Genomic DNA, 24,936 nt, shown 5'->3' with positions numbered 1-24,936 from the left:
TTGTCGTAACTCGGGGGAAAAGTGAAATCATATATGTTTGCACTGTATGAAGAGAAGCGATATTGCATAGATGCATTATTACTGTATCCGCGAGCATGCCGTTATACGATTGATCACTACTGAATCTTCGTGTTGTTATACATATTTATTCATAAGACAAGTTTGCTATTAAGAACAATTCGTGCGATACAGGAATTTATTTATATGCCACCAGTATCGAGGTCTTTTACGTCCTTTACGATCCTTTTGTTTCCTAATGATTAGCGGTACGATACGCGGTTAGGAGAGTAAGACTCCACAATCAGGAGACTTACGCAATATTTTATGTCTATTGGAAATGAAAAGTTTTCGTTCCTGAAGAAATCGATCGAGATTGCTTTGTGTTTGCAATCTTTTTTGTTCCATCTTTGTTTTATTTACAAATGCTTACAATGTGCGGCGTCTATAGTAATCGATATCCAATTATCCGTGAGAATTGAGTTTATAATTGGTAATTAAGATTTGTAGAAGGGATATAAGTATACTTACATCTTAAATTATTTTTATATCCCATATAATTTTTATTTTTAATATCTAATATTTTGTATAAGTTCGCTCGCAATATTAAAAACTGATTTTAATAATCACAAAAATAATTACAAAACAGCTTCAATGTTTGCAGTCATAAAATAAGGAATTAATTAAAAAAAATTGTAAAGACATATAAATCAATTATTAATTTTAAAAAATTTATTTGCTCGCGTAAAAAATATATATTGTCCTTTCAAAAAAGATAAAATTTCAAATTTATTAAATTTAATAAATTTAAATAAATATTAAAAATTAATAAATATTTTAGAAGTCTAAATATAAGCCCATATATTAAATGGCATCTCTTTTATTCAGAACGATAGTTTTGGATGCGCACGATCGGTTTTTAAAAATTAAACACTCTTCAATCACAAATATTCAAAGATATTAATGAAAGTGGTTTTTCTAGCCGCAACAAAACCCGCAGGACTAATCGATATAAACGCTCCCTCTTACTCTTAATAATAGTGATTTATCGCGCATGTCGACGTGTAGATATTTATAATAAAACTACGATCTTTATAATATTCAAGTAATTCGCGACGATTATCGCCCTCGATTAATGCCCTAGCAGAACCTTGCATTTCATTAGTTGTAATTATACCGTAATTTGTAAGCACATCAGTATAGATTTAAAAAATGAAGAAACAACGAAATGGTTCTTATTGGTATATTCATTTATTTATCATCAAGTCATGTAATGTTTAATGAGACATTATTAAAATACGTATTCCACAACCGATCAACTTATCTCCTCATTTTGTAATAATGAAGCAAATCTGATTTCACGCTATCTCATTTTAATCGTACTCTGTTGGAAAGCGTAACTTTTAATCGAATAATAACTGAACATATGTCATTGCTGAGTTCGCTCTGATTGCGTTTCTCTAAACAATCTAGTGATAATTGTTAATTCGCAGCTCTAATGCTATAAACATCGAAAGCTCATTGTGCGATATGATGCAATCTGTTCGTTTACTGTATCGTGATGAGTGCACGCTGAGCGTAAATTTGAAAACGAATCACGGATCGATGGTCGCATTTAACTATCAGCGGTACGATTTGTTCGCGCGTCACTGAATTTTTCGCGTTTGATCGCGTATGAATGGCCTGTGTAATAGATCAGATAATAAGCAATTGTGCAAGCACGGTACGATAGTCATTAAAAGACCATTAGCCCGCACTCCTCATACGTGCCGATGAGATATCTTCCATGTTCGAGTATCATTGATGATCGATGTCGCTAGCATTTACATATAGGGTACATTAAGAAAGTTCTGAAATTTTTTTTTTCTGCATAGCTCTTGACGCATCGCGGCTCCTTTAAAATTATTTTTAACGAAAACGTAGTCTTAAAGTTAATAGCTAGCGGCTAGTATGAAAAGTAATGGTTTTATTTCAAACATTCATCCTTTCCGAGTTGGATGAAATTTACTGCATTTCTCGAGATTCTTTACTTGCGAGGAAATAGGTCGTTAGTTTTTCTTTGAAGAATTGTTGTTTACCGGAGATAAAAATTTTCTTAAGAGAATAAATACCTTTTTTAAATTTAACGAAAATTTTTAAACAAAATATAAGAATAAGATTATATTCTATAATAGAAAATAATATAAAAATTAATTAAATTTTTAAAATTATTGGCGAAAAGGTAGAACTAAAAGAATAAATATTTTCTTATCGTAAGTCTATAAAATTAAACTTTTATTAGACTTAATCAGAATCCAAAACGTCAATGATTTCAAGCAAATGCAAATTTGTTAAGAGGCTTTGATTTCAACGTTACTTAACTGTATAATTAAACATTCTATCGAGTATTTGCTGAGAAAAAATCGACTATACGCATTCGTCGACGTGTCTAATAAATTACTATTATTAAGAGTAAGAACGAGCGTTTGCATCGATTAGTCTTGCGCGTTTCGTCACGACTGAGGAAGCATCTATCATTAACCTTTAAATATCCGTCTTAAGATTGCAAACTTCGAACAGTGGCCCAAGCGTGAATAGTCTTTTAATAAAAGAATCAGTAGATGAGAAAAAAAGGAGACTTTTAAAAAAGTATTAAGAGTACGATTAAGGACAGTTCATATATCCGTCTCTCTGTGTGTCGGTTCTACTTGAAGAGATTGGAAGACTGGCGCATTTAAAATCGCTGAATCTGTAATCTTCGTTAAAATGTCCCGTTTTCTGGGTTGCATAGAACCAAGATCAATAATGGCCTGTCTTGATAAGAAGGACTACACGAGCGTTTCACAGAGAACGGAAAGCGAACACTGCACAAGCGTGTGCTTTCGTTCTTCCTTTGTTAAGTTCTGAGTTACACGGACGTTGTCGCCGTCTGCGTCGCCGATATCGATTCTTGCAACATCATATGCACATTCCCTCATACGTTAACAGCCAAACAATATCCTTTCAGTCTCGCCGGTCTCGCGACTATCTCGCGGGAGTCATCGACTCCCGCAAATTTTCTCGGTGTCCGTATGTTAAGTACCTGTCGGTGCTTATTTTTCCCTCTCTCGCCGCCAGCATGAACGATGACTTCTGCGACTCGAGAGTCTCACGTAAGACGTTAGTCACGCTCGCAAAGCTGATACATCGATCGAACGGTTCGTCCCAGTTTCGCAAAGATCGGATCATGTGATGGTTGTTTCTATGTATGTATATCCGCCAGGGTTCTGCTTGCGCTTTCTTCTGTCATCGCTCTCATCTAATGTAATGGAGAAAGCGGTCTGTCGTAATATCACCGACTAATCGTATGGATGCCTCCTTTTAGGTTCCTGGTTTGGTAGGTGGCAGGCGCCCAGATTGCCCGGTGCATTTATTATCGCGAGCACAGCTCGTTACCGCGGAACTCTAGCAAAGATTACGCCGAATGCTCCGCAGTAAAGCCGCGTTGGAACAACAATGCTACAGTCGAGGAAGAGTCTCGATCGGACGATACAGGGTCATAGTTCGATCACGGCAATAAGTAATTTACATGAACAAGCAAGCTTAAATCAAGTTTCAGCCAGATTCATCGTGAAATCCGTAGTTCAAGTTGGGTCATCGAAGTAGAACGCTTTTCAAGAGAAGGCGAAAGTTATTTTTTCCAGATGTTCCAATGAGTAAAAATACATTTAAAAAAATATTAGTTGTACTTTACAACAAATTTAAAGATATATTTATAGAGAAATGTATCTTTAAATTTTCTCATGAATGATTAGAATAAATAACATGACCTTTTATTAGTCAAATAGATATATCGCGATTTTTACTAAGAAAAAAATTTCTGGTTGAAAATAAACCAAAAGATTCTGATCATATCAGAATTCTCAACTAGAATTATAATAGATTCAACTATAAAATTCTGATTTGTTCATTTGCAACCAAAATTTCAATTAACCAGATTCTTTTTCTTGTCTAATTAATTATTGCTTATATTTTAACGTGCTCATAAATGCCAGTTTCTTACTTCTGTATCAAACTTCTCGCTTCGAGATCGCGACCCATTAGGAAACGCCATTAAAGCGTGAATCAAACTGATTCGGGCCGCGAGCGAGTGGCTGACCGACACCGAAAGGCATAAGTTTGCTCAATCTGTTATTATTCATTCGACAAACGGAATCGTCTTCCGACTTCTCTTCACGAATCGACCAGTTCTTCATGCGGATCGAATCCACCGGTTGTTCAATCGCAATAAACGTCGTGTCACACGCTGCATGGCGCATCGTATTATTCGCGGAAGCCAAATTACATGCCTCGACAATGCGTCTATTGCGAACAGCATGCCGGGCTCGACCCTGACAATGACAGTTACTGACCCGACGAACCGGTTGCGCGTCGTGCCTCGCATTGCGCGACGTTTGGAGTTACACGCACCGATTGAAACCCGTTTGCCTTTCCGATCGTGCTTCATCATAATGTTACCACCCGTCATTGTAAATGCATTCTGACTAACTATACCTGCAAGATTGCTCTATTGTGATCGTACATATCAGTTTCAGTACTTATCTTGGATTAATGCTACAACTATTTGCACACACTGTTAAATCTATAGTGTCAAATTTAATCTAATTTAACTCAATATATTATATTATTATATCATACTAAAACAACATTGAGGAGAAGAAGTGGACTTAAATTAGGTTAAATTTGACACTGTAGATTTAACAGTGTAGAAATTCTGTTAATAGCACATAAACAGCTATTTTTCTAAAAACTAACATAAGTATAATAACTATGTTTTTATAATCCTCAAAATTTCGTAAGGGATCTATAAAGCGCGGCTATCATTACACACGATGACTAGACAGCTTGTGTGATATTTTGCAACGGTGGTATATTTTGCAGCGCTCATTTTTATTTATCGCGTAAATCGTAAAGCTCGAAGAGAGAGAGAGAGAGAGAGAGAGAATATCGATTCTTGTAACGACGCCATAAGGCGAACGTTGTTCGGTCTGCGATTCGTAAAATTTACAAAGGCAAACGTATTGCCTTAACCGAGGATCCCGCAACACGCGCGGTCATTTGCAATTTACAATCTACAGAAATTGCATAAATCGCCTTGCGATATTGGCTATACCATCTGCTGCCCGCCGTTTTTCGTCCTATTTTCCGTGACAGCGGGTTTCATCGTCCGTATCGTATCACGGGGAGATGCAATAATGTAGTCAGTAGTTGAAGAGCTGACAAATTTCGTCATCGTTGCATCTCCGTCGTGCCCATCGAATGATACCCCTGCTAAGATACATGCGCGCGTCTCGAGTTAACAAATCGCAAAAAAAAAACATTACGTTTCGAGTGTGCACATGGCCATTAGATATGCAGCAGATATCGATTCTCAAGAGCTGAAATTAACGAGTATTTTGCACGGAACGTATATTTTTTATCTTAAATACAAAAACATTTGCGGCAATCTGCGTTATAAATCTTCTTAATAAAAAATAAGAAATTTGACTTCCGTTTTACAATTTATATACGTTTATCTCTAAGCAAAGAGGATTCCGTTTTTATTTTCTACGAGATTCTGCTTTTCTCTGTGAAAATGTTTCATTTACATTATTCAGTTTCAGTTAATTAACTTATTTTATATTACAGAATGTTTTTACAAAGTAACAGATTGTACTAATGTTGTAAAAACGTCGCGTAAATTGCGTGTAAAATTTCACTGTACTCTACGTGATATAATCATCTTTGAATAAGATTTTCTTCGCTTGACTGATTCGTTAGTTATCCCCATTATGCATAGGTAAAGCTCAATTACGCACGCCAATTAACTACACATACGGTAATGCTGACCGAGAGAGAAATAAAGGTAGAGACAGAAGTGTGCACGTCTATTTCTACTTTCCCGCAACAAATAGTCGACGTTGCGTGTCTACAGCGGAATCAGTACCAGCTGCAAAAGGTCAGGTTGCAAGTCAGATCTGTTAACAGGTGATCCGTCACTATCACCACTCTGATGGTCTACTTTTCGAGCAAGATGGTCCGCGTGCCATTCAAGGTTGGCTTGCGTAACGGGCCGGTAATATCTAAGCTGCGCGCGGCGCCTTCCAATTAATTTCTACATTTTTCACACGATCATCGCCTTGATGTTGCACCAAATATGTAAGAGAGACCGTTTTTGCGGATACATGTATTCCACTGGACCTTCGTGCACCGCGCTGACGAAACGGAATTCGCGTTTCGTCGTAGACTCATCCATTATGTATTCATGAAGAGTGACTCATAATGTATTACGTTATACATTTTCAATTTGCATCGCGCTTTTATTTTGCAGCCCTTTGATTATTTTTTAATACCCCAGAAAGAAAGAGATTCATCTTCGGCTTACACCGTCACGTTCTGTTACCAAACTCCTGATATATTTTATGAAAAAGTAGCGAATATTTTACGAAGAAGGAGTAGATGTAAGATTTACTATCAATAATTTATAAAATTCTTGGCAGTAATAAGTATTAAAAATTATATTTTTAATCTTAATTAAAATTGAATCTCGGATAATCTTCCATTAAATTTTCGTTCAAAATTATTTTAAAACATCTTTTAAAGTCGCGATAAAACAGCTCGTGTAATTTGTTGTTTAATTGAGATAAAAATCTGTATGCATTTGTAATACAGCCGCGACGCGAGAGTTTTTCGTATTCAGTAGTTTTCGTTATCAAGTCTTTTATACAAAATGATTACTATATACAATATGCAATGCGTTTACGATACGCAGCAACGCACACAAATTACGTTCCTAATTTGCATGCGTTGTTAATTAGCCATTGACCTTTGTTATCTTGCCCGAAGCTAGCCGTTTTCCAGACCAAAGTTTAATTGGGTTTGCGTATAACTCCTTTCATTACAAACTACAACAGCGGGCGTCTGATTATTCGCGCGATACTACTAACCGGTTGGAATTGCCTGTGTACACTGTTACTGCGGTTATTTACCGATCCCGACGCATAACCCGCGGTTTACGCGCGTCTATTTCCATCGCACCTGATACTTCGCGCGCTATGATTAAGTGTCATTTTTCCTCGTTTTTCTCTCTCTTGATGGAATGACGGCGCGTCGCGTCGTTAGAACAATCCGACGAGAGTGATGTGAATAACAGGATGAGGTATTTCGTACGACCCAGTTAGCTATGTCAGACAATTTAAGACGCGTGAACGAACCGCAGCGGGCCTCTCACAACTCGTTTATCTAATGTAACGTCACTGCTATGGGAATCCGCAAAATCATTTTGCCCGTCGAATGATTCGTCTCGACTTGACTCGACTTAACTTGACTCACCTCACGTCTCGCAGAAGACAAGAGACGGCGCGTTGCGAAATACACGCAACTATAAATCGCGAAACGATGATCGCACGTAGCCCGCGTACATACGAATTTATGTAACCCCCGGCGCGAACAATTTGAAATGACTAATTATAGTAATGAGAGGAAAGGGAAAGGCAATATGTAGTAACGCGCGTGTGTGTTAGCGTCTTTCGCGCGGGTTTCAGTAACCCGCGGGACCTATAGTGAATAGAGACAACATAATTCTTGCAAAGGTGTTTCCTTTATTTCGCGCATAAAATATACATAATGGCATCCCACGTAGGAGTCTCAAACCATTGTTATAAAAATATAGGTACATGTATATATATATATATATATTTAATTATGTCATGCGTTGCATAATTATATATAACAATGATACACTTTTCGGGAAGAAATCGGACTCTCACTGCTTCGTTATTTTCGGATCGCGTGATAATTAATTAGGTACTATTTTATCGAAATGATAATTACGCTTCTTCCACTTTAAAGATATGACTCTTGAAATCATAAAGTTCTTGAAGACATTCTTGTAAAAAATATATTGTCGCAGTTTTACGTATTATAATTTACTTACAAAATATTTGCTATTACAATTCTACAAACATAAACTTGTGGTTTGAATTAAACTAAGAAAATATGTCGCACAAATCGTTAAAAATTGCATCTTTACAATCATATTGTGTATTTGATAAATATAATAATTAACTCTGTGTTAAAAGTGTTATTATATGACACTTCATAAGGCAAGGTTACCTTAAAATATAAAACTCTATACCTCGTTTCGTTAATTTTCAAGTAATTTTGATTATATTTAATTAATAAATTCTTATTTCTAATCGTACAAACATCTAAGTATCGTTGACATCCGCATGACGTCCGATTCATCTCTTTTGATAGATCGTAAGTGGCATGGTTTTCATTAAAGCTGAATAAATAAATATGTCGCGTTTTAATACTTACAAGCTGCATGTATTCCATCAACGTCTTCGATTAGTTTCGATACAGATTAATCGATAAGATCAGGTTGTAATAATAATAATAATTTTAATAATTATTATATTGACAATATCAATAATAACAATATTAATAGTAGCGCTAATAATTATTTTTATTGTGTAGGAATATGAAATTGGATTAGAATTTGATGTTTATTTAATAACAATAACAATGAAAGATATTTAATACTTCTAATTTAATTAATTAGTAAGATGTAATTGGACGGTGATGAATACATCCAGCATACAGGTCTTAATATTATTCACTCATAATTTCATTATAAGATTTCCGTTAAATACTCTTCCTTGATGCGATTTAACATCAAAAATATTTATTGCACAAATTAACTTATGATTTATTAAGTACGTTAATGTAATAATAGATGACAAATAGATCTAAAAAAAACTGAATTATATTGCAATCAAACATTTTAAATTTGACAAAATCATTTCATCAATTTTTTATACTGCTTTTTATACGCTGCATTAATAACTATGTAGCAAAAAGGCTAAAAAACAAACATTTTTAATGCTAGAATTTTTAGAATTGGTAAAATAATATTTTTTTTATATTTTACTAGTAAAATATAAAAAATGCATATATTTTATAATATATGAATATAAAATTGAAGTATATATATTTTAAATTATATACCTCAATATAATTGTTAATATGAAAATATGTATGTATTGTATAAACATATTTTACCACACTAAAGCTAATCGAACACATACAATGATATAAATAGCATCAATTCTCTGCGTGGAAATCCTAGAAAGGATGAGTAAATAGTTAAGCAGAATAATCAAATTCCCTATATGTAAAAGTGTAAATGCAATACGAATAATCGATATCACTTATAGTTATTACATATACGCAAGTATGGAGGCTCGTATTTACACGTCATCCGGCATTAACGATAAAAGTTGTCGTTAGGAGCCGTAAGTTTAGCTTCGTGTTTAACCAATCCGCGGCGGCAAGTACTCACGATCAGGTTTCGCTGGTCCTTGCGGTGGGAACGGCGAACCCGTCTCGGGTTTTCCAGGGATACCTCCTGGCCCAGAAGGCCCACTTGGGAACGCTGGACCACTTGGTCTACCGCTGGGATATCCATTTGGGCCACTAGGTCCTTGCGGACGACCTGGTGCACCCAGGAAGTCGCTTGGACCTTGTGGACCAGTGGGTCCTTGAGGTTGTCCTGGATATCCTGGAGATGGTCCACCTGGTCCTGGATATCCCGGACCACTAGGTCCTTGAGGTCTCGTCGATGGTCCAGTAGGTCCGGAAGGTCCTTGAGGTCTTCCAGGATATCCTGGTTCACTTGGCCCTTGAGGTCCTTGAGGTCTTCCAGGATATCCAGGTCCACCTGGCCCTTGAGGTCCTTGAGGACTCGGTGGTCCTGATGGCGGACCTAAATATCCAGGTCCTGGTCGACCCGATGGACCTTGCGGTCCCGGACCGGATGGAGCTCCCGGTCCTCCTGGATAACCTGGACCGCCAGACCTTGACGGACCTTGAGGTCCTTCTCGTGGATAACCTGGACCACCAGGACGTTGTGGACCTCCTGGATAACTTGGACCACTAGGAGCGCCTGGACCTCCTGGATAACTTGGTCCACTAGGAGCGCCTGGACCTCCTGGATAACTTGGAGCACTAGGAGCGCCTGGACCTCCTGGATAACTTGGAACACTAGGAGCGCCTGGACCTCCTGGATAACTTGGACCACTAGGAGCGCCTGGACCTCCTGGATAACTTGGACCACCTGGGCCACTAGGAGCACCTGGACCTCCTGGATAAGTACTAGGTCCAGAAGGTCCTGCAGGTCCTTGACCTTGACTTCCCATTATGGTGTAGTCATAAATATTTTCATTTAAATAGTAAAGGCTTGGCGCGGAATTACAGTCGAATTGATTCCACCATACACAAACGAAAAATTGCTGATGGAAAATTGTTCCGTTTGGACAAAGGAAATCGTAGGTCTTATTGTTGGCACATATGTGAAAAACTTGGCACTGGGCTTCCACGTCGGCATAGTAACCAGGGAATTGTTGGGCATCGCAACGGAAACTGGTCTCCGGAATTTCACTGTATATAGGATAATCGCGACCAGGTTCGCCCGGAATAGCTGAATAATCACCTTCGTCGTATGTTCCCTCACCCTCATGCGTATATTCTCCAGGTCCGCCAGGACCTACTGGATGACCAGTTCCTGGGAATCCTCCTGGTCCTTGTGGACCTGGTCCTTGCGGGCCTGGTCCACCTGGAAATCCTCCTGGTCCTTGCGGGCCTGGCCCACCTGGGAATCCTCCTGGTCCTTGCGGGCCTGGTCCACCTGGGAACCCTCCTGGTCCTTGCGGGCCTGGTCCACCTGGGAACCCTCCTGGTCCTTGCGGGCCTGGCCCACCTGGGAATCCTCCTGGTCCTTGTGGACCTGGTCTTTGCGGGCCTGGTCCACCTGGAAATCCTCCTGGTCCTTGCGGGCCTGGCCCACCTGGGAATCCTCCTGGTCCTTGCGGGCCTGGTGCTTGCGGGCCTGGTCCACCTGGGAACCCTCCTGGTCCTTGCGGGCCTGGTGCTTGCGGGCCTGGTCCACTTGGAAACCCTCCTGGTCCTTGCGGGCTTGGCCCACTTGGAAACCCTCCTGGTCCTTGCGGGCTTGGCCCACCTGGGAATCCTCCTGGTCCTTGCGGACCTGGGCCGCCTGGATAACCTCCTGGTCTTTGTGTTCCTGGTCCACTTGGATATCCTGGTTCTTGTGGGCCTGGACCACTCGGGTAGCCTCCTGGTCTTTGCGCTCCTGGTCTACCACTAGGATATCCGCTGGTAGATGGTCCGCCTTGTGGACCAGGACCTTGAAGACCATTCGTCCCTCCTGATCCAGGATATCCACCTGGTCTCTGAGGGCCTGGACCACCGCTAGGTCTTTGAGTACCTCCAGGGTAGCCAGCTCCTGGCCCTCCACTAGGATATCCACTTTCCGGGCCACTAGGCTTCTGTACTTCACCGGGATAACCTCCAGGAGCTTGACCGCTAGGATATCCTCCACTTGGTCCTTGTCCACTCGGCCGACCACTGGGATATCCAGGACCTTCTGGTTTTCTCTGGCCGGGCCCACCACTCGGGTATCCGAAAGGTCTTTGTCCTGGAAATCCACCTGGTGCTTGCCCACCAGGTCTACCACTAGGATATCCACCGCTTGGCCCTGTTGGAAATCCCTCTGGTCGTCCACTTGGTCCACTCGGTATACCGGGACCCGTTCCTGGTCTTCCTGTTGGTTCACCGCTTGGAAATGGAATTGATGGTCGTCCACTAGGATATCCCTCCGAAGGTCCTGGACCTGATGGAAAGCTAGGCTGTTGTCTCCCTGGTTGAGCATCGCCTGGGCGTCCTGGAAATCCTGGTGGTCCTGATGGATAACCACCTGGTCTTCCAGGTTGCCCACTAGGAGCTCCTTGTTCTCCAGGAATTCCAGGTGCACCTGGACTACCAGAAGGATATCCTCCGGGGGCAGTTGGAAATCCTCCTGGTTTGCCAGTTCCTCCTCCTGAAGTACCTGGTATAAGTTGGTTTGTCGGCCTAGGGTAATTATATCCCTCGTCATCAGCCTGTAACGTTAATTATGACATATAGAGAATGTCGACTAACTTATAATAGAATCGATAAGAGATGTAATTCTTTGTAAAGAAACAAGGAAAAAATATAAAATAAATAATTTTTTCTTAAAAAAATAACTTCTAATAATTCTTTTATAAATTAATTTTATAAAATTAAACTTGTTATCGAAATATTTACTATAATATTAAACTTAAATAATATTTTCAATATTAAAATGCCTACAACAGTCGAAGCTGGGTCTTTAATGCTTAAATAATTGAATCTTGAATTACTAAACCGAATTACTAAACTCGACCATTATAGGCATTTTAATATTGATTGTGTTCTCACATAAACGGTCTAAAATAATATTGTTTAAATAATATTTTAATTGTAATATTAATAATATATATTTACTCATATATAATCCGAATTAAATACGTTTATTATATTTATCGTTTATTTAGTATCGTTTCGGCATTAGTTGAAATCACGATACCCTTGAATGGTAAAATATACCAGATTTATAGATTCCGGCATCGTTAGAATCATGCTTGTAAGAAAAGTCCGAAGGAGCGTCTTCTCGTTCCTCGATCATTGTGATCGTTGTGAAGTTACAACAGTTACAGTCACGACTGATTAATATGAGAGTGCTTATAAAGTTGCGCAACCGAAAATACTGTTTCATAAGGTGGGAAAGAAGGAGTAAAGAGATGTGTTGATCGCGAAAAATTAAAATGATTACATCGCGTTGATTTATATCGACTTTAACGTACTGCTTTTGTAATGGAGATTAAAGAAAGTTAAATTTATACAAATAAAGTAAATTAATCGTAAAAAATTGCGAATTATATTAAGAGATATATTATTTGAATACTTTTTTTAATGATGTAATCTATGATTAAGAATTACTTACCAAAGCTGTACGAGTGACAGCCAGCAAGACTGAAACAAATCAAACAAGACTATGTTATTCTTTTTAGTACCTTGACAAATTGCACTTTTTTATCGGACGCAGTTGTTACAACAAGCGCGTTACAAATCCATCAAAGAAAGAATTTTGATTATGACATCAATTATCTCCAGTGCTAACGGCTGTATGCCGCCGACGCCGCCTCCAGTAACAGCCGCAATTCGTCGCGATGACGAGAGGTTGCGTGCGAATCTCACAGAAGAGAAATGTGTCTTGAAAAATCTCTGACATAACTTCCCGTCTAATTAATTAAGGAGCATTGTCAAGCGCGCTTAGAGCGTAGGCACGGAGAAGCTACGGGTTCTTCGCACGCTTGCCTGAACGTAAATAGCATTAAAAAAAATGAAGAGGGATAAACGCAGAAGAAAAGATCGCGCGTGCAGAAGAGAGAGAAGCAGAGGCGAACAGTACGAATAAGCTGCACGAGTGCGTGTGGAGTTACACGAGAATTGTGAAGACCGTGCACGTTTTCGCAATGACACCGGTTCGCGGATCACGCAAGCTACTTGTTGTAAGCAAATATAGAACTCTGATTCTTGGGCATGCAAGAAGATCCAACTCTTGTAAACTTTATGTAGTGATGTTCTCAAATAATACTTATTTATTTCGATTACATGTAAGAAAACGCGATCAGAAAAAATCTTTCAGCAAATTGCTTTCCTTAAGTTTCTACATCATTTTATTTGCGAATTATAAAGTGTACTTTATTGAAAAATATAATTTAATTTCTCTATATAATGGCATCAAGTACATCGTTATTAAAAACAAAAGCGAATCTAGAAACTTCTCAAGGTGAGGGCCATTGGCAGATTTGTATGCTATTGGGTTGCCGAGTTTCTCCAACCATGTTCCGCCAATAACCAAAAAAACAAAAAAAAAAGAAAAATTTCCCTAGATTCCATATTTTTCCGTTCTCAATTTTTAACTTGCGCATCATAAACTTTTTGCATAACGCTGCATAATGCGATGTCTACAATAGAGCAGGTGAGCCTTAAACTGTAAACAATCTAGGAATTTCTTAAATTAAAAAATATTTTTTAAAATATCAAAATTGTGATTAAGCATTTCAAAAATATTAAAAGTATATATAACATTTTGCTATAAATATTTTTTAAGAAAGAAGAACCCCATGAGGCCATGGGAGCCATGACTTCAACCTTAAGTGTCTTCTTTCTTAAAAATATTTCATGAAGGCGAGCTATGGTTCCGTCTCCCCCTGATTGAAAATAGATTCGGAGAATGTTATTATACGCAAGTAATAAAATAAATTATAAAAATTTTGATTAATTTTTCCTGTTGTCGCGATGAATATCGTTTTTAATGAATAACTGTAATTATTAAACGATTCAAACGTCTATGATGCCTCAGGCGTTGACGTTGATAAATTAAGCTCTAATGGTGACTTTACTTTTTGACATAGATTAATAGGTGTAACTTAACAAATACGATTGATTTCTATGACTCAAATAGGATCGTTGTCACAGCGGATCATAGATAATCAAAAAATTACTTCTTGTCAGATTAAATATGAATTTTGTTTCCGAATCCAATAATTTATCGATCCAATAATTATCAATCGAAATTCAATTTTAAATTAGCTTGGTATTTTTTATTTATATACTTACAAAATTGAATCAATTTTTTGCACCAACAAAAGTAATTGCAATAAAAGCTAATTTAAAGTTATTCAATGTCAGGATTACTTAAGACAGTAATTCATAAATCTTATATATATTAAATTGCTAATAAAACTTTATTTTAAAATTAATTATGCATAGAAATATAAATGGCATATTTAATAGCAACGCTTTTTTCCTAGTAATTTCCGGTTTTAATAGGCTATATTAGTAAACGGAACTAAAAACACAAAAAAACTGTTTAAATGGTTATGATCATCATGAGCGACGTGTGGGAATTTCTTTCCATATTTTAATGTATTAACAATTTTGCAGGAGATCTTTTTCCTTCACCCTTCGTTATTTATTTCCACACCACGCATAATTTGGCCAAAAGACTATTTCAAGCAACAGTATCGCATACCATTATTCGTACACCTTCCTGTTGTCGGTTGATAGCTTCGGTTTTGGTTACCTCGAAACAATGGGGCGGAGATCAAGATGGCCGAACCTCGCGTGATCTACGAAGATAATCCGAGCACGATACTCGATGCATCGTTTGAGAGGATCTTTGACCGTTACGTGGTTACACTAGTATTGCACGATCGTCAGAGTATTGACGTAACTTGCCCGAAGGGAAGTCGTAACGGAAACAGCTTAACCCATCTTAGGCTATATTTCCTCGGACTACAAATTTTTCTTATCTAGTATCTCTACCCAAAAAAAGTTACATTTACTTTATATCAATGTAACGTAATTTCATTATAGCAGCACGTTAAAAAATCTCTTTTAATTGCCTTCAATTAGTCTTTACTATGTATAGTTGCTATAATTCATATATAAGGAAACTGCGATAATTCATACTTCATAGTTTGACTTTAAAATTAGAAAAGTTTGGCTTATTTCCGAATTATTCTTTTCTTTGGCTTTTCAAGCGCTCGCCTTTTTCATAGATTTACGATCTCGAACGGTGCCTGTTCGTAAGATTCGTAAGAAGCAAAGCGATAGAAGTTGCGCTAACACGGTACGCTGCATACACTTGACCTTTATTTTAAGTGCGGATGATTGTAAGCGTAAATGGTGACCCCGTAATACGTAAAAGTGCGTTGGAACAATACCAGCCCACGGCGCGCTGGCTTATCTCTAATTCGTTTTAATTAGAGGATGTTACGAAAAAATATCGTAGACCTTGCGTGAAGGTTCCATCGAAATTTAAAACTCATTTGGACCGTAATATCGTAATCGAATCATAAAAGAAGTACGTATTACGACATTTAATTCTATTAGATATTATCTAATAAAAGAAATAAATCGTTTCAAGAAATAAAATTTCTTTTTAACAGCTCATACTTAAAAGTTAGTACATATTTTTTAATGTATTTGTCTTCGTTTGATATACACATTATAATTATGACTTGTTACAATTACGACTTGTGCTCATAATGTGTTTTTATAGTTCAAAATTACACTTAGAGACAGAAAGTTCAATAAAAATTAAAAAAATAAAATAAGAACACTTAAAAAAGAGCAAATATTATTTTTAAATATACACAGTAAAAAAATTTGTGTATTTGTGTTGGAAACTCACGTTTGTGTTAACAGCTTGTGTTGAATTTTTTAACATATGCCAGTGTTAATACAACATAATGTGATGTTATTTGAAAATTTTTTGTGAAATTGATATTTAATGTTTTTTAGTGTCAAAATGATACAATTTATGAATAAGTGAATAAGTAACATAAAAATAATGTGTTTTAAAACGTAAATTCTAAGACAAATGAATGAAATATGTGTTAATTTAACATATCAAATGTTAATTTTCTGAAAAAAAATGTTCCCACGGTTTGTTTACAAATTGTTTCGATGTTATCTTTCTTTGTGTATTTATTCTCTTACATAATATTTGTGTTACCTTCTAACATATTCATCTTGTGTAAAATTAACTCCAAAATTGGATTGGACCGTTTGGGACATGCGATTTATGTCAAATTCAACACAATATTTTCCAACTGTGTAAGAATATTTAAAAATAAACATATTTATTAGAAAATTTTAATTTTATCACGTTTGCAATTGATGATCGCTCATGAAGTTTTTCTGCCTTTTTGTATCTTTCTGATGTGATTTACAGTCATCATACGGACAAGAGACATTGTCAAAGAATGCCATACCGATTGCGTGATGCATAATGGCGCATATGAGAACTTATATGGTACGATAATTCGATGAACGGAAGGTGTAAGTTAGTGTAGGATTGCTTAACACAATTGCTTGGAAACTTTTCATCTCCTTCGATTATCGAGACGAAGGTTATACTTGACGTTGGGACACGTCACAAATTGCGAACTTTCTTTTCTCTGTCCACGACACTGCAATCTCTGCTAATCTTTCTGTTTTCTCCAGAGGAAAACCGACGGATATTGCCGCGACATTTTTTGCATCGCTTTTTGTTAGCTCTTCCCATGTGCTTACTTGATGATGTGCTAACGTAACAACCCGGTTACTACATTAGATGATTATACGAAGTGAAGCCATGCGATGAACTCAATATTTTGAATGAATATCACTTTTATCTTACCGATCCAGAGCAAGCGTAGCCGCATATTTGCTGGCGCAAGCACCCTCAAGGAGTGGGCGAGTCTGAAAAGATAGTGCAATCGATTGATCTGTTTCATACATTTACATATGTAGTTAGTGTAGAAATATTTGAAAGATGGATATTAAAACTTTAAAACTTGCAGTGATTTGCAATAATTTCACAAATTATATTCCGTCTATATTATATAAGTAAATTTTATTTGATGAGATATATTATGCTGTTTGTTGTTAAAAATGCAATTTGTTTGCTAAAATATGTATAACTTTTCTACCAAAAATGTTTTGAATCATAAAGTATTTTTTAAATAATAAAATTTTATTTGATATGTATTTTGTTGTTAAAAATGTAAGTTATTTTTCTCGTTAAAATATGGATGATATTTCTGTCAAAAATGTTTAAAAAAATTTTTTTTAATAATGGAATTTCAGTACATTTATATTACTTATATATCACATTGATTGATTTTGACATTAAATTGAAACAACTAAACGAATGTTCCAAAGAAATTAATTAATACTTCTTTCTTTATATGATATGAAAATTTTATTAAAATCTTAAATACGTATAGAAATTTAGTGTGATATCATTATAACATTAGAAAGAAAAAATTTTAGTATTTTATATATCCCTAGCGTTATAAATTTGCACAAAATTTTGTACATTGATACTTGGATGAGCATATACGTCTACTCTGCTATTGTAACTTACATCACTCCCTTGTGTACACGAAGGGTTAAGATATTAAACATATTTACAAGAAAATGGAACTCCAAGATACGCTCGAATGGAAATCACTGACCGTGTTGCTTTAATGCACTGCGTTCATTCCTCATTCTATCCCCGAGCATTGCGCACGGAAGTTTGGGACCTTCGTCGGGTCATTCGTGCGTGTTATCGGTGCCACATTGGGATACGCGCGCACAGATGCATTAGAGAGGAAAAATGTAATAACGAACTTAATTCTCGGGGTGAATTACACTGGTTAGAACGAAAAAAGGGGTCCAATTCATGCGATAGACGCGAATACTCGCAGAGTTGAACAGCGGGCAAAAGCGCGATCGTGGATGTCATTAGGGGGATGAAGTGATGTCGAGGACTCACCCAACCGATCCGTATGTACAAAACACACCGCAGTGCTGAGGTAAGTCAAGACAGTGACTGATGGTGGAAGTAACTTCATCGGCATATATATCCTTGGATAGCACCCCGAGTGCTGATACGCCCCCACCAGGGATGAGCCCCGGCGCTCATCCTTCGACCTCCTCCAGATCGAGCCCCCTTTTTTCCTCTGTTCTTCAGGATGCAAGGTGGGGAAACTCGCGAAACCGAGAATAGCGATGGGATGGATCCTTTCGTGCGGGGGGTCTGTACTTCTGAAAATCGTAGGAGAAACGAAGATATTGCTTCCGCACTGATTTCTTATTCGTCAAATCTTAAGAAATACATTTAACATATGTTGCAACTATAATATATTTTATTCAGATAATTTTTACGTTAATGATAATTATTTCAAGAGAATAATACAAATCTAAGATATACAATATTTCATACTAATAAACAATAATATAAATATTTTTTGTACATATATTTTAATTTATAATATTATGTAAATATTGAATATAATAGATATTTTATATAATCTCCTATATATGGAAGATCCATAGATACAGCAGGAACCACCTTTTTAAAAATAAGAGTCGGATGAAGAGGAGAGACATCTGGACCTTTTTAACCCCGGATGATTACTTAAAGTAAATATCGACAGGTTGGGCCCAAAATAGCGGCAGCGGATCTAGCGCGGGTCCATTACTATCCATAAGCGGTGCGCTATCCGTGGAACGACCTCACGACGTAAGTGACCCGCTGCGGGACCGAAGGAGGCCTCCTCCAAAGGGGGGTCCTGATGGGGGATCTCGCGGAGATGAGCAGCTCGTGGGAGGCCGGGGTTAGTGAAAGTGAAATACTGCAAGTAGAGTAACGTCTACCGAAGTGCTGTGTATTTCGCGTTGCTCTAGTCGACGGCGAAGATCGCATTAGAGAAGAAAGATTGCGAGGATGTCTCTGCATCTCGATCTACTTGTATTTAGATAAAATAGATGTACGCTGCTGCCGCAATTACCCCTTGCTTGTTAAAGTACAAACAGAATTTATATCATCCTTTATTAGCAAATATAAATGAACAAAACAAGAAGAATTATTAAAAAGAAACATTTCTTCTTTTTATTTCTAACAAATATTTTTACATAAATTTGTGATAAAATTATAAAAAACTATTGTTTATCTAATTAATTAATTAGCAAAGTCATATATAAAATCTATTTTATTTTATAAATTGTAGAACATATCTGCATATAAAAAAATATATGCAGATGTTTTTTAAATATTCTAAATTCAAATGTTTATTTATTATTAAATATGAGATATAATGGCCCGTATTCAGAACGCGCTTACAATGATGTTAGCGCGCTGATATACTATACTTTACATCACGCATATTATAGAATTTCAGAAATAAAAGCGCACTTTTATCGATACAAGCACGTTCTGAATGCGGGCCTATATGTATAAAAAAGTTGTACTTTTTTAAAATTTTAATAATTTATTATTTTTATACATATACATGTACATACATAATTTGTTATTATAATATAAAATATATAGATTTGTAGCTCTTCTTAAAACAATTTCATAAGTTTTCCATAAGTAATTGTAGAGCAATTGCGTTTGTAAAGCTATGGTACGATCGTTTCTAGCTTTGAACCTTTACCTAATTGTGAGATCAAAGAGAAGTGATTCCTAATAAATAATGCATGATATCGGGAAGCTGTAGAGAATAATACCCTTCCTTGCATACATATAGAATGTTTTTGAAACGAAAATCCTCTTGCTTTGTTTTCGGGATGTCGACGTTATCCGGATAATTAGAAAAGCAGTAGAAAAGATCATATTGATTTTATCGTACTTTGACAAAAGATGAGCGAATTTAATGACAAGAGCACTCCGTTTAGATTACTCTGTGCATAATGTTCCCGTCATACGACAGATACGGAAAGAAAATCTAGATAAACAAATTTTTTGTTTTAAAAATCATTATTAACATTATTAATACTATTAATGAAAAATGTTATCGATATTTTTTCCGAATGAACAGTTTTTCTTTTTATTCGATATTTTATTTAATGAATTGCCTTACGGCAATTTTAAAAATATTTTCTGACTTGACGAGTTTGATTGATATTATCTCTTTGACGAATCTCTATCTCTTTGACGAATCTCTACCTCTTTGGCAAATCTCTACCTCTTTAACGAATCTCCATGATTTACTTACAGTAAATTTTGTATGAAAACCACTACAATGACGCTGCTCTCCGTCGTTGTCAAAGGACGAGCTATTCCATTCGTTCTTCGCTCGCTCCGTTTCGGATTTATAATCGGTCTGCGTCATCGCGTAATCATCATTGGACGTACATAGTGACACGACATCTCTTCGCACGTTCTCCTCTATGGTGCTTTCACCGCAAAGTGTGAGTTACTGCATCGTGTGGGTGGTATAAAGGCAGTTGACGCGAAGCTTATGCCGAATGGGACAAAAGGGCACCGATATCGACTTCTCGCTTCGCACACACATCGTGATACTGCGAAATTCCTCGATTTCTGTTTAATTCCCTCGCATGGTACCATGCACATGCATACATCCACAAAATCTGCAGCAATCAGAGTCGGCCACGACGAGTCCCGGGGCGAGGATGCATGGTATCTATAGAATCTATACAGCTATTTGCTAAGTTATCGTACGGACGAGCGGATGAGATTTCAGTTTGCAAAACCTTGAGGATGCTAGATGTGGACCCCTAAGGCGAGTATTTCCCAGCTCGTTTCTTCCACCTCACCTTCTGCCTATATTCCATGAGAAAACCAGTTTAGTTCCATTGAAAATTGCACTTGTAACTCTAAGAGGTTCTTAGTACATTGAAAATTTATAAATTAAATTATATTCATATCTATTAATTTAATAACAATTCTGTTATATCTATGGTCGCACTACGAGATTATAAGTAATGAAAATCTACCGAGCAAAAGTGGCAATTATATAAATATAATTTCGAAAAACTTTAGAAGAAATAAACTTTGAACCTCGAAAAAAAAAACTGTGGAGAGAAGTATCTTCATTTTCATAAGATGGTTGATGAGTAAAGCTTGCGATATCCATCAATAATCCTAATCCAACATAGAAAGGCTCTTATACGCGACTATATAATCGTATTAGCATTTCTGCTGAAATCCATCAGCGATTTAATACGATTGCGATAATCGTTTACACATTGCAAAATCATCCATTCCTCTAGAACTAATCGTTAATGAAGTCTAACGATTGATTGTATTAGAATTCATCTATTTTATGAATATTTTAAGAAATTTTTATAGAATCTGCGGCAATTAGAATAAACATGGAAATAACGTATGGTAGAAAAAACTGATTACGATTATAATAGCAGTATCCAATGCATTCGTCACTCGCCGCTATGACGAATAAGTTCTCACATTGAAATGAATGTATGAATATATGAAAATTAATTATAATATTTTTTCTAATTATTTCCATGAATAACACACGTATATATATAATATGTTTACGATCTGCAATATTTCAAAGCGTATATCTAAAGAACTAAAAAAAGAAAGAGATTCTTAAAAATTTCATTTAAATATAAGAAGATATCCTTGATAGCGACGTTATTTAACACTAGAAGTAATCATTATTGATTATTTTTATTTTTCAGATTAATACTATAATATTAATCTAAGTGTAAAAAGTTTCTTGTGTAAGAGATAGGATTCTGAGATTTTTTTACTTTTTAATAATTATATTTTTTACACTGACAAAATATTTTATAGTTTTTTTATTTTTTTTATTTTCGTAATAATTTATTCACTTTGTTCTTTTTTTAGTGAGTAAAAAAAATTGATACTTCTAGTATTAAACAGTCATTTTTAGTGCATCATTTATTAACGAAATGAATAATTTAAAATATGTATATGATATGATTTCTCCTAATTTATAGTTTAATCTATTTTGAAATGATATTATAAATGCGGCGAAAGAAATCTATATATACGATTAGTACAATTTTCATATAACGTTGTTCCAAGACGGCGCAATGCTTCCGCGATAATTACACCAAATTTGTTCTCACGAGCGCGAGACTTCAATCGCGCTTCCCGCACCGCACTTGGTTCCCTCGTAAAACATGCCCGGAATCTACTTATTGTATTATATATATAACATCGACAATTGTCTCACGATCCGACGGTATCTTTTAAGTGAGAAGAAATGGTTAAGGCATTTTGTCCTAACAATAAATAATTTTTATTGATAAAAAAATTAGGGTAATGATCTGCATTACATAATATTGAAGTAATGCATTGCAACAAATCGATCACATTAATGCTTCAAACAATTATGATTACGACATAATCGTGAGAAAAGATTTCAATATAACAAGTTATAATATTTGAATATATCTATGTTGAGAATACATTAAACTTCATGAAAATTAGGACAAACAAAGCGAGAAAGTATGAATTATCAGTAATCTTCATAGTTTCTCTTCACAACAATTGCATTACATCAGTGACAAATCATTCAAAAAGAAAGACAAGTTGTCCTTGTCATCTCTCTCTTGTGCGCTTTATTCTTTTCGTAATATTTCTTTATCATCACGATATTTGCCGGATTATTATGTGAAGCAATAATTAGCTGTTGATTGAATTTTGTAATAACTACAAGGAAGATGATTGAGATAATTGAAGTATGTGATAATTGGTAAACTTATAGGAAGAATTTCTATAAGCCATACGTAAGATGAATTCTTAAAAATTATTTAAAAAATGAAGACTTTTCTTTAAAGTCTTAAAAAATATAAGAAATCAAGATTTTTCTTTAAACTTTTACTTTTTCTAAAGTAGATCTGGCGTGTTAAGATATCTGCTTGTTTTATACATTGTACATATTTCACGTTATTATTTGAAACAATTCATTTTTCCTTGTCATCTTTTTCTTCTATAAATAAATATGTCATTAAGAGAAATGTAAAAATTTTTTGAATATGTGCTTTGCTACATTGATTAACTATTACGGCAAAAGCTACAAATAAAGTACAGCATTTCTATAGTAATAATCAAGAACATTTCAATGAAGCCCCTAGCTATTGTTAGCTTATTTTATATTTCATAACTTTAGAAGCTAATATTGCTTCACACAGTTTGCGCAAATAAGAACCCTCTTTAGCGGCTATACGTTAAAAATGTTGGCCGCCATTATAAGTTCTCTTATACGCATAAATATTCTTTTTGTATTTCGCTGGTCCCTAATGAGAGATTTTTTAAACTACTTTCTGATCGGGTAACGAGGACTTAGTGCGCAATTTCCCGTACGTAAAAAACGAGAAATTTAATCAAGGTCGTTAAGATCCAGATTTTTGATTGATGTTCTTCACGGGTTGCACATTGACGCGAGAATCGATGCATGGGTATATCAGTACGAGTACTTCGTGTAATCGGTGTGCAATAACTGACGCACGTCCGTTCCTACATCTACATCTGTTCAAAAGCTATGAATAGGAGCATTCAGATCGCGATCCGTGAGAATATTAAAGTAGTGAGATGCGCACCCATCCTCGTTAATCACGACTGACCTTCGTGCGAACGATCGTGACGGCGGAATCGGTGCTCGACCGTGCTCGACCGACGCGATGCAGTGGACAGATATACATAGATTCAGAAGATCTAAACGCCCCCTCTTGTGAATCTCTTAGCGTTTGCCCCTTTTTCTCATAATCCGGGAAATATCAAAGACAACGTAGAGAAGCATCTAACCGTGTCTGCGTTTGCGCCATCGCTTATTCATCGCACGTTTATCGATGACGAGAGCCCTTCCTTCGATCATAAATCGTGATATTATAAGCCGAAGTTGTCTTGAATATAGCTCGACTGCAAAAAATATAAGGGGATTAGGTAGGTTGCTCGTGTTGGAGAAATCCATTTAGGAATAAGGAGAAATATAAGACGGGAACCTCTTTAGCATTCTCAATATTAATTTTTTTAGCTCATTAGTTTTTACGAAATTGAAGAACTGTGCTTACAACACACACACACAACACTGTCACAAGTTTTAACTTTATTTTTATATTTCGTATTTGCTATTTATGTATGTATTTTATACTCAATAATTGATAGATTAAAAGAGTAACAATTTTTTTTCTCATAATAAATTATTATGAGAATAATTGTGACTGATTGAAGGAAAATAAAAAAATTATAAATTACCTAAATCTGTTTAGATAATTTATCATTTTTTCGTGCTCCTCCAATCAATCACAATTATTTTTGAATATATTCCATACAGCATAGATCTCCAAAGGACGTCTAGAAGAAGACGTTTCTACATCCTAAAAATATTGTCTCTTGGATAAAGTACATCGTGTGATAATTATGTTTCGTGCATACGATTTTTATTATATGAAACAAGTATAAAGATCATAACTTAGTGAGACACGATTCTAATTGTAAGTCTGTTAACTGGGGCAACAGAATGCTAGGGAAACTAGAATCCTTACCATATTGCTGAAGCTTTGTGTAGTTTCATCATTTAAACTATTCTCTCTTTTCTTTTTTCTTAGACTTTATAATAATTTCTTTAAGCATTAAAACGTAATTTTCAAGATAATTATATTTTTTGTTAAATTTAAAAAATGATAATTTCAATTATATCCCATATATATGTATATAAACGATACAAATTT

At 36.0% G+C, this 24,936-nt stretch overlaps 1 protein-coding gene across 1 annotated transcript; it reads right to left on the bottom strand.

The window, feature by feature from the left end:
• Positions 1-9,118: 9,118 nt before the first annotated feature.
• On the bottom strand, positions 9,119-18,305 carry LOC108726161 (collagen alpha-1(III) chain). Its single transcript, XM_018453574.1, has 6 exons — positions 18,236-18,305; positions 17,114-17,175; positions 12,863-12,891; positions 11,267-11,957; positions 11,120-11,203; positions 9,119-10,936 (listed from the first exon to the last, which is right to left on the bottom strand). Exons 2-6 carry the CDS (start codon positions 17,136-17,138, stop codon positions 9,312-9,314), a joined length of 2,454 nt encoding a protein of 817 aa, XP_018309076.1. The 5' UTR covers positions 17,139-17,175; positions 18,236-18,305; the 3' UTR covers positions 9,119-9,311.
• Positions 18,306-24,936: the final 6,631 nt, after the last annotated feature.

The sequence above is a fragment of the Mycetomoellerius zeteki genome, unplaced genomic scaffold, assembly GCF_001594055.1.
Source record: "Mycetomoellerius zeteki isolate Tzet28-1 unplaced genomic scaffold, Tzet1.0 scaffold1104, whole genome shotgun sequence".
In the NCBI taxonomy this organism is placed as follows: Eukaryota; Metazoa; Arthropoda; class Insecta; order Hymenoptera; family Formicidae; genus Mycetomoellerius; species Mycetomoellerius zeteki.
This window is presented reverse-complemented; position numbering and strand designations above follow the sequence as displayed.